The 12,119-nt window shown below is 28.0% G+C and overlaps 1 protein-coding gene across 2 annotated transcripts in view; it reads right to left on the reverse strand.

The window, feature by feature from the left end:
* The window catches only part of LOC142321402 (C3 and PZP-like alpha-2-macroglobulin domain-containing protein 8), a 72,058-nt gene extending 65,531 nt beyond the window's left edge, over positions 1 to 6,527 (reverse strand). For both annotated transcript variants that reach the window (XM_075359448.1, XM_075359447.1), the window contains exon 1: positions 6,371 to 6,527. In XM_075359448.1, the coding sequence (XP_075215563.1) occupies positions 6,371 to 6,383 (13 nt within the window). In that variant the 5' untranslated portion in view covers positions 6,384 to 6,527. The remainder of the gene's footprint in view (positions 1 to 6,370) is intronic.
* Between the last annotated feature and the right edge of the window lie 5,592 nt (positions 6,528 to 12,119).

The following is a 12,119-nucleotide window of genomic DNA, read 5'->3' on the forward strand; positions in this document are numbered from 1 at the left end:
GCTGTATAAGATTAAACTTCATTTACACTCATACATATCATCCTCATTCATCCTCTGAAATAATATCTGAATGGTAATTCCCGGAGGCTAAACTGGTAAAAGAAAGGCATACAAGGAAGACATGTGGCGTTCCACATCAGGGTTTTTTAGGATTCCAATACAATAACTTTGTTAAATGATTAATAAATGCGTAAAATTTATTAACGAAACTAGCATTTTATTCTAAACATAGTGTTGTAAATAAGTCCTATAAAAATCAAATAAACGTTTTAAAAAATAAAATTTTATTGAAGAAGAAACTGAAAAAATAAATGAAATTACTTGCACAAAAAAAAACTATTGTATTTAATTGTTTTATTTTTTTAATTTAATTTTCATACCTTACAGATACTATTGAAAATGACTTCCTTGATAGTTTATGCAAAATCTAGTGCGATGTATAACATCAAAGGAAACTTTTCTAATGGTACTACGGTCGTTCTTGAGATGTTCAAAAGTGTTTAAAATTCGGATCATTAATTCTTATTTGGAATTAACTTTTCCTGCGTAAACAAGTTCCTTTAAATGACCCCAATAGGTAATATTGCAAGGGATTTAAATCGGGGAACCTAGGAGGCTAATTAACTGGCCCACCTCGACAGATCCATCTGCCCGAAAAACTTAAGTTTAAATGCAGTCTAACACGTTTTGTGAATAATGAAGTGGCGCACTGTCATGTTGGAATAACATTTACTCCCTTTTTTCAAGTGGTACATCTCCTAGCAAAACTGACAACTGATTTTGTAAAAAATCTTTGTACACAATACCAGAAAGGCGATTTTGAAAAATAAATGGTCCGATTAACTGGTCCCCAATTACACCAGACCATACAATTTTAAAAAATCGGGTTTGAAGGTTTGACTCTAATTACATTAGAATTCTCAGTCGACCACCTGCGCTTTCTTCAAATTTTGTACTCCGTTTCTTATAAAAATAGATTCATCGGTGAATAAAATGTAATGAGAAATATCTAGATTTTCTTGTACCCGTTGACAAATATTTTAATCTTAATTCACTGTCGCCTGGTTGGATTTTGAACAGTTTGTGAATGACAAGGAATAAGGTTCTGTTTCTTTGCTGTTCACCAGACTGTACTACGAGATATGCCTGTTCGATTTGAAATTCGGCGACTGCTGAGTCGAGGCCTATGCTGTATCATTTGAATGATATTTTCTCATAAGGCTGTTTTACAGTACGTTCAATGGAACAAGCAACCGTTGGAAAAGCTTAATTTGTTCGTAAGTTTTTGAAAATTAAAGAAAACGTTTCGTGAGCAGATATTCTTCTACTCGGAAATCTTCGTTCATATTTACGTTTTGCAGCCCGGCTAGTTCCATTAGTAAAACCGTAAACGAAAACAATATCTGCATTAACTTGATTTGAAAATCTGAATAGCATCTCACTTTTTTAGAGAAGCACAAACACTTAATACGCACAAACAAATCATAAAAAGCTCACGTACACTACACAAATAACAGATAGAAGACCAGTTATGATTAATAAGTTAATTGTTGAACAGCTGTACAATAATTTTAATTCAAATTTTGTTTCTGAAAACAACAGTGTTGCCAACTTTAGTTTTTCACTAAACTTAAAAAACTTCAATTAATACAGTATTCTTGAAATTTGGTTATGCAGAATGTTTTAAAACTATTTTCTAAGTATTTAATTAACTAAATTCTATACTGCATTTGTGTATTATTAAATATTTTTAAAAAAACACAAATGAATGGATTACAAACATTTTCAGAATAAGCAATTTAATTTATTTTTTGTTCTGTTTCTTCTTCAGTAAAATTTGATTTTTTAAAACGTTTATTTGATTTTTATTGGACTTATTTGCATCACTATTTTTAGAATTAAATTCTCTACAAGTTTTGTTGATAAAGTTTACGCATTTATTAGACATTAAACAAAGTTATATCATTGCCAACATTAAAAAAACAGTTTCTGACAACAAATTTTCAGTTTTACTTCGAATATCATGAAAACTACTGAAGATACAGTTTCTGGAAACTATTTTATTCAATTTTCTGGTCAAAAGCCATAGGAAACCATTCATTTTGCCCTTTAATTTTCGTCCTAAAAATTTCAGTAAGACTTCATTTCACCGGGGGAATGAATTCCGGGCGAAATCTTTCGCTAGCCGTAACTCGCTAAGGAACCATTTTCAAAGCTATGCTTATGTGAACGTTTTTCATTATTTTGATAAAAGGAATAACCTGTGAAGTATGTCGGTTTCCTGGGCCACTTTTGTGTGTGTGTGTGTATATATATATATATATATATATATATATGTGTGTGTGTGTGTGTGTGTTTATATATATATAAACTACTGATGCAATATATATATATTACTGCGTGCATGTACGTATGTTACCGTTAAAGTGTGAAATTCGTTATTCAGTAGAATAACGGAAACGGATCCACGAAAGGTATAACAGTTCTTAGAACGTGTAACCGCATTTGACTGTTTTAATTCTATTAACCGGCATTAAATCGATTTGGTTCCATTATTTTATTTTAAATCGATTTAACTGTATTACTAATTCCTGAACACAACGATTGATTATTTGAGTAGGCGTCGCTCGTTTAATAAATAAAGGAAGATTAAACTCCATCCGTTATTTGCAGTTCGAATAGATGTTATCACATATTAGATAAAAGGCAGCCCGTAGAAAATTAGAACGTAAACGTCAAAAACGAAAACAATAATTTAATACTATTTAATTTTGTGTTATCGCAACAAAAAAAAATTATGACAAACAAAACAAATTAACTTTATCTTACAATTATAGAGTAGGTATGGCTTGATTTTCAAACAAATGCATTTAATAGTAAATAAATTTTAATTACACATTACTATATAATTCGTCATAACAGTTTACTATTCATCGTAGTAATTATACTACCTGTAATGTATAAAAAAATGAAACAATTGCTTTTAAATGTTTAAATTTAAAAATATTTACTTTAGTGTAACACCTATATATATTCAAAACAGTTCTAAATTGCTGAAATCCATTTTTTCTGCTAACTGTCTAAACTTCGATCAAAATTAATAGATAAAAATATTTATAATTTATTAGCATAATATTTATATAAAGAAAACCCAGGAGCAAACAGATCTAGTAAACGAAGGGTTTTCATAGACATCGGACAGAATACACGAAATATTAACGTAACGAAATTACGTTACTGACCGCTGCCCGGCGACCGATTTCATAAGTAAGGTGACCAGCATTTGGTAGAATCTTTTTTTTTGTTCAATTTTTTTGTTTTTAATACCGGTATTATATTTTTTAAATACATCATTATTCTTAACAAATACATTTTTTTCTGTTAACTAATGAGTTATTGATTTATATATGAAAGGCTTTAGTTTTTAAAATTACTCACAGTTACAAAATTCATGTAAATCATAAATTTATTATAAGGATATAAATTACATAAAATAATCGTGTATTTATTATCTAAATTACTTAACCGAACTTGAATGAGGCCACGTAGAAATGTTTGATGTAATTTTAAAAAAATCATATGGCCTACAAATAAAACTTCAATAAAGAAAAAATTTAAAATTATTTTAACCTGTATATAACATTTTAAGAGTAAATAAAATATATTTCAATCGTACAAAAAAAATCAACATAGATGTTAAAATTTTAAGTATTCATACAAACGTTCGTGTACGTTATAAAGCTATTCTTGAACAGCGTTCAAGAACAGTGTATTAGATCATCATCCAATTTAGGACGTTAAAGAAGAATCTGTATAGTCATAATAAAATGTAGTACTACTGAATCGACTTTGAAGGACGTAATTAACCTATGAAATACAGGACAATGCGATATAATAGACAATATTGAACATAAACTACCATTACGTTTTTATTATTCTTTAAAAAAATTAATGATAAGAAATAATTCAACAGAATTATAATTTAATACAGTATAAACAAAAGAACATTGTATTTCGTTTCCTAATTTCAGTCAACATAATTACTTTCTTTTTTTTGTATCTAGAATATTGACATTAAAGAACAAACATCATAAAATTATTCCATTTCTATATCTCACCAATAAGCTTCATGCTTATGTGGCTATATCAAGCAAAAAAATAAAACATACCCTAAATTCATTATTGTAGACTAGCTTAAATAAGAAAAATTCATTTTCTTGTTTAAAATAACAAACAAACCAGCTAAAAATAAATGTAAAGAAAGCCATAAATGTTAAATGTTTTAAAAAAGTTATACTTAATACACCAAATCGTAAAAAATGTTATAAAATTTTAACATTTCAAAAAAAAATTATGGTCCTTTTCCGTTAAGTGGCAGCATTTGTGTTACTGGTAATTTTAACTTTATTTCATTATAAACATACACTATACAAAGATACATACTTAAAAGAATAAAAGAAATATGAAAAAAAAAACAAAATGAGAAACTAAGAATATTATAGGCATATAATACAGAACAATAATAATGTAGCATAGTACAAAATATGAAGGATAATTTATTCGGACGGCATAAATTCCGTCCGAAGCTTCATAAATTTCCACGATATTTATTTATTTTCCATGATAAAAAAACCTTCAATAACATCTTATTGGACAGTAAATAAACCCCAGTCCACACCATGGTTTCGAAAAATGTTCACGCAATAGGTTTCAGGCTATAGTCAATCTTTTTTCACATTATTGACAACAGCAAGCTTCCGAAACATAATGAAATCGGCTACGATCCTTCACAAAAATTTGAACCATTACAAACGACTGTAATGAAATACTCCCAACATATCTACGTAGGCAACCGAAAACTTTGTGTTGTTGAATCATTAATTGGAACCAAGGGTCAAACTCAACTAATGCAATATCTTCCCATCAAACACCACCACCGTTCGAAAATATTTTCTAGAAAGGTATTAAATAAACTCTTATCTAATTTATAAAGAGAGCAAGAAGCTTCATAACCAAAAACCACTGCTCCGTTATAAATTCGTTGTCAGTATCATTGATTCAATAACAGACTTAGCGGTGGAACGGAAGAAGACAAAGGGCATGGTGGAACCAACAGTAGGGAATTTCAAAAACTGTTTAATAAAAGAGAAAAAACATGCTAGGTCTGTACTATGGGTAGCACAGACTACAAAAAAAGTGGAAGAACAGAACAATCAGTAAAAAATATGACGAAGGTTGCCATGGCATCTGTTTTACCAACATAAATGTCAATGCATAGTAGGCCCAGTGTATAGGCTTGAATAGTGTATTACCGTTTGGTAATTGTAAAAAAGGGTAAAAAGTAAAAGACTAGGTTATTCCAAGAAAGGAGACATGTAAGTTATTTTTAGTTTTTTACTTTTGGTTTCAGTTACATATACTACATGATGTGCTCTACTTCGGTTAATGTATGAATCATGTAGGTTATGTATTTATTCAAAGATATAATTTTTTTTCTTATAGGAAATATTACAATAAATTACAAAAACTAATTTTCCATACATAAATTGTTTCTACTGCTTTGGTAAAAGAATCACAAATTAAAAAAATAACATTAGTTTTTTAAATAAATGTTGTAGTTTTTCGGTAGGTTAAATAAATATGCGTTCTTTTAATCAGTAATTTAAATGATTTTCTTGTTGTTTATGTTGCAAACATTTTGAAAACTTTTTCATAAAAAATCATCAGAAATAAAACAGTTATGAATTATTTTTCCAGACTTCTTGTGCGAGAGTTTTAAGGTTCAAATCCTAGTAAAGGTAGTTACTTTTATACGGAGTTGAATACTAGATCGTGGATACCGGTGTTCTTTGGTGGTTGGGTTTCAATTAACCACACAGAAATGATCGACTTAAGATTGTGCAAGACTACACTTCATTTACATTCATACATATCCTCTGAAGTAATTCCTTACGGTGATTCCGGAGGCTAAACAAATAAAGAAACAAAAACCTCTTACGCGCATATTTTATGCCTGGAATTTTTAGCATGTATTTGACAAGAAAATGGGCGACATTATTTTTGGCATACGTCTTTCACCCCTTGACACTCAAAGGGTTAAGTAAGTAAAAAGTGTTATGGAAATCTAATTTATTCATTTTTAATGTAGTTATAAACAAAGCTTCACAGAAATACAGAAAATTTACATCAAACTAAAGGTATAACTTTAAATATCGACTATGATCTGACTTGATTAAACCGGTAATAAATCATTACCTGTACGATTATCTTTATCTCAATTTATTAACAGATTATTACTCTGTTAAACAAATATTATTGAAAACATGATATATATTCTTTGTTTATTACACTTAAATTAAATAAATCTTACCGACAGTGCTCATGATGAATGCTGAACAAGGTGGATGGTATACGGGTAACTGAACTACACGAACTCGCTAACCAAGATATAAAGAAAAATGCAGTATACGATGGCATGCAGGCCGGCAACACGGCGACCGGATGGTGGTGGATCGACTCAGCGTTATTAATGGCTTAACGCATGCGCCGTCCACCTAATTATGGCACCGCCCAAAAGGATCGAATTCAACATTCTGTGTTGTCGGTAACTTAACATTTTTTTCTCATGGTGCAGTAACAATGTAATTATTTTTAAATAATTACGCAAGTAAAATGTATTTAGTATTTAATTTAATATATCTGCTCATGTAAATGGCAATTACAATCAAAGTAATCGTAACACATTCAGTGTAATGTTGGGAGATGAGATTTGATTTTTTTAAAGTATATCTATAATAATAAATAGTCTATAAAAGAATTTTAAAATAATTTTTAGTTTATTAGAATGATCTTAAATAAATTTAATATTTGAAGATACTGCTAATAATTAAAATGAATTTCTTGTTTTGAAAATAGTAGTTATAAATCAATTAATTACTTTAGTAATAAACACTGTTAATGTTGTAGCAGAAATGTGATTGTTACCAATCATTACGACTTAAATTTAGATGACAGATATGTTTGTAACTACTTTTATTAAGTATTAAATCAGTTTTAATGAACCATTTACAATTATAAACTAAATGAAAAAGATTTTTTATCGGTAAAAAACGAAATTGATTTATTATTAGATAAAAATTCTGTAACTGCATACATAAACTTAACAAATTTTCTTTCCCTAATTTGTATTCTTCATTTTGAACTTGAAAAGCATTTATATTTCGTACAGTTTCTTACTAAAAAAAATCTTCCAGGTCTTTGTAATTAATTTACTTATTAATGCATAATTATATTCCCATTATGTAAGACCTATAAATATTTTATATTAATTATTCAATGAATTGTTCTGAATAATAGAGCAGGTTTTTCATAAGGTGGAATTGAACCATTAATAAGTAATATAATACAAGTTAAAACATTAGTTATAATTGTCTGCTTAATGTAAGTCTTTTCTTGGTACATTTTCCTTCAGATTACTTCATTCTACCTTTATTTTGCTCCAGTATTTCAGCATAACCTTCTCCACCCTGCCAGTTAAACAATATTCTAATTTTATTTCTCATTCTACATGTCTTCCACAGTATCTTTCTCTGAGCATTTCTTGTTAAACACTCTCCTATTATTGTAAGTATTAGAAAATAGGTTATTATTCCATCTACTTCCTTTCTAATTTTGTTGAAATTACCAATTAAAATTCCTGCACCCATTTAATCTCATGTTCAATAATACTTTCCGCATCTAAATTTAAAATCCTTCTATTCTTTTGTAACTTAAGAAACAGGAACATAATAATTGTAAAATACTACTGACAAAATTTTAAGTTGAACAGGAAAATCCTTTATTTACCTAGAGGTTTCTTGTTCAGAATTTAATCATTTTCTTTAAAATACTGTATCCAGACTTAAATGCAGTGGCTGATGGTATGAAATTGTTCTGATCGGTATTGAAGTGGTGTTGAAACAGCTGCAATAAAACTATCACATTTATCGAATGAATTATCACAAGAACATGCTGTTCACAGGGCCAATACTCCAACCTTACTAAGTATTTCAGAAAGAATAATTTATTATTACTTAATGTTGAAGAAATAATTATAATCACCTGTTTCACTGACTCACACTTCATCTTAAAAAACATCATTGATTATACGAAGAATTACAAAGCTCCATTTAATCTATGAAACTTTTCTATGGAATTCCCCCACCAGGAAATAAATCGATAAAATTAATTTTATTATTATTTCATTACTTTGCAGTTATAAAATTTTACAAATTTACGAAATTTTCTTACTTTTTTACTGTTTTTACAAGTTCTTTTACTCTAACTCTTATCTGTACTTTTTTCCACCCAGTGAAGTAAATCACTGTAGCAGTTGGGAATAAGACTGAGTTCTGAGAGAATAATAAATACAATTATAATATTTATATCATAAATCTGATCTGCAAATCAATCTACTATAGGCAGAAGGATTTCTTACAGATGTTTTTACTTACTTGTACAAAGAAGTATTGTAATTGCGAAAAATTTCAGATTTCAATAGAAATATCCAATTTGACCATCCCTGATTCCATTTTGACTAATTTCGGCGTGACCTCTGTACGTACGTATGTACGCATCACTCAAAAACGATTAGCCGTAGGATACTGAAATTTTGGACTTGGGACTGTTGTAACATCTAGTTGTGCACCTCTTAACTTTTGGACTTTTTCTTAAATGCAGTATAATAAGCCCTCATTGAGAGCTTTTCAACAATATATCATAAGTGGTACTTATTTTTATTGAAAATTATAGTCAAATAAAATTTTAATTAATGATATTTGGATCTTACAAGGGGAAGGCACATCGGTTCGAATCAGACTTCATCTCCTTTTTTTAACTTTTTTTTTAATTTAAACATATTGATTTATTAATAACCTCTATTGTAACCTATTGTAATCTATTTATTAACCTCTCATTGTAAAAAAAAATTTATGATGTATAATAATAATTCAATAAGGAAAAAAAAAATATCAGAAGTTATTAATGAAATAAAATTTTGTTTTTCATTTAAAAAAAAATTTGTGCATGTAATTTAATAGCATACAAGAAAATCACGTGGTGTCCACATCAGATTTTTATCATTTGTAATCTTGCAGTTTTTTGATACCAGTTGATGAGTTTCACATAATTTCAAACCACAAGTAAATTTTCGCTGCAATAACATGTAAAATATACTGAAATGTAACCATATGTTAATAGGAGTGGAGTTGTTAATTGTACGCCACATTTAGTTCTGGTTATTAAAAGGGTAGCTATATTACATAAAAACTGGTTGTAATAATAATAATAATAGACTTCTAAAAAAAAAAAAAAATTAAATAAAATATATTACTTTTCTTAATATATTGCTTATTACTTAATATATTACTTTTCACCAAAATCACTTTAGGTATAAACATTTTTAGGTATAAAGATAATAATTATTTTTATTTTGTAGAATAAAAATTCATTGATATGAAAGGTACTTGACAATTAATGACCAAAAAATAAAACAATAATTGTTTGTATGGGTTTTTTTACTTTCATACATAATGTGAAAGATTAAATTAAACATAACTAGTAACATCAGACATGTCTGACAAATTCATATTCTTCACAACTGAAAAGTAATAAATAATATTCATGTTTGCATGTGATTGTAGTCATGATTGTAATCTTTTAATCTAACAACTGAAATATTATATTCAGAAGTAAAGCAGAAAGTAGCTAATCAATACAACTAACATCACATGCCATTTAGGTACAGTATATTGTTTGCAAGATAAGAAATATGGTAGAGTTTGTTTCTGCCTTTATTTTGATAACTTCTTATGCAAATTATTCCTCAGCTAACAAAAATAATTAAAAAAATAAAACCGTTCAATAAACGACTGAGAAATTTGTATGATATATTTTGAAAAAGTACAAAAATTTGTTGAATAGCATATTAATGCTTACTGATGACATAAATGAATGTTCAAGAAAACTGGCCATTTAAGCTGATGGTTGATTGTCTAAGAAATTAAATAAAATTTCAAAACTGGATTAAGTTAGTTAATGTGATAGATCCTATCAAAGAAATTTTGAATGCATTGTAAGCGTACCTTGTTCCCAGTAATTCATTTAACAATCATGTTATCCCCATGTTTAGCATTTCATCCTCATCTATGTAATCGTAACAGTTTCTGATATTTTCTTTCTACCCCTATATAATCAACAGTGAGACAAAGTAAGCTGCAACACAATGCATTCAAAATTTCTTTGATAGGATCAAATAATGTTAACTAACTTAATCCAATTTTGAAATTTTGTGTAATTCTTAGACAATCAACCATCAGCTGAAGTGTTCAATTTTGTTAAACTTTCTTTTTTATATCATCAGTAGCCATAATATGCTATTCAGCAAATATTTTTACTTTTTCAAAAAACATCATACAATTTGGAATTTCAACTAAATACTATAGAAGAGACGAACAAGTAGAAAAGAATGACAAATACAATATAAAAATTTCTCAGTAGTTTATTGAAGATTATTAATTTTTATTTTAGTTATTAGGACAATATTGTTGCAAATAGTGGTTGAGTTATAATTTCCCACTGGTACAATTTCAAGAGAGGCAGTAGTTTCTGTGATATTCTGGTGTACATTATAATATTGGAGAATTATTTATGATATAGTTTGTTTCTGAATGCCCCACAAGAATTTCTCAGAATTTCATTTTAATGACCAGCGGTACTGATTTTCATTTTTTATATTATGTGTGCTTTAGGAATAAAATGAAATTTTTGTAGTAATATTCATTTGCATCTGATCGTTTGTATGATGTATATTGAAAGTCTCCAGATTTCAAATACAGTTTTGTCAATTCAACACCGTATTTTTCTTCTTTTTTAATTGCATTTCTTATTTGTGTGCTTGTATAATGAAATATTTGCTCACTAAGTGAATAAAATTAAAAAATATATGTTGTTTGATACTGTAATTTTTTACACCTCTAGGCTGCCAGGCCCAGATGCGTAGTTCAGTACCCAAAACAGAATGCCAACTCTGCATCAAAAAGAGACATTAGCATTAAAATATAAATGGTCTAGCCAGTTCTTTACCTGTCTATTTTCTACATGATAAGTATGAGTTAATTATCATATACTTGTAAGTTATCTTGAATTGCTAAGTATGTAATATTAATGTTGAATGTCGTATTTTGTTAATGTTGATATTTCTGTAACTGTTTATCGATGCCGATATTATGTTACAAGAAATGTTTATATATATATATATATATATATATATAGTTTATTAGATCTAGCCTGTTTTTAATATGTCATTGAATTTACATAAACTTTACATATAAAAAATAGGTAAATAATAACTAGCTTAAATTTCATAATAACATAAGCAAAAAAATATCACAAAAGCTTGATATGATATTACTTCTAGAACAGAAAATAAATCAAGAGTGCCCTGGAATAGATAACCTAAATTGCACACACAGATTTCATAGAGTTGTTATAAATTCAGCCAACAAGATGAACTACAAAAAAACTTATATTGATTAAATAAATGGACTTTTTAGCAACATATATTTGGTATTCATCAACTGTACCGTTGGAAAAAGTCATAAGGATTCACTCAACCATCTCATTAGAAACAAATATTACATTAACAACCTAAAATTCTAGGTTGCCAATTAGTTATATTACATGATAATTATAAAAAAGGCCCTCTCAACACATTTATTTTAATGCCAATTAATTACTTGTATCATTCATTTACTAAATGGTCCAATTCAAATACAATTCATATTTTGAACCAAAAATGTTCTTGCCTAATTAAAACCAAGAAACTACTTGTTTTATATAAAACAATCTACTGTTTATTGATTGCATTATTTTACAATGATTAAGATAAAGATTTAAACAAATGTTTATTTTGTTTTGACACTATTACTTACTTTTAATATCTCTGGATACAAGTTATATAACATGATTAATTCATGGTGTATGAATATTTATAAGAGTTAAGAATTATGATATATTTATTCATAACAATATTGATGTATACATATTATTATATGTCAAAAATGAATGATATGAATGCCCAG

The sequence above is a fragment of the Lycorma delicatula genome, chromosome 3 (genome assembly GCF_047948215.1).
Source record: "Lycorma delicatula isolate Av1 chromosome 3, ASM4794821v1, whole genome shotgun sequence".
NCBI classification, from domain to species: Eukaryota; Metazoa; Arthropoda; class Insecta; order Hemiptera; family Fulgoridae; genus Lycorma; species Lycorma delicatula.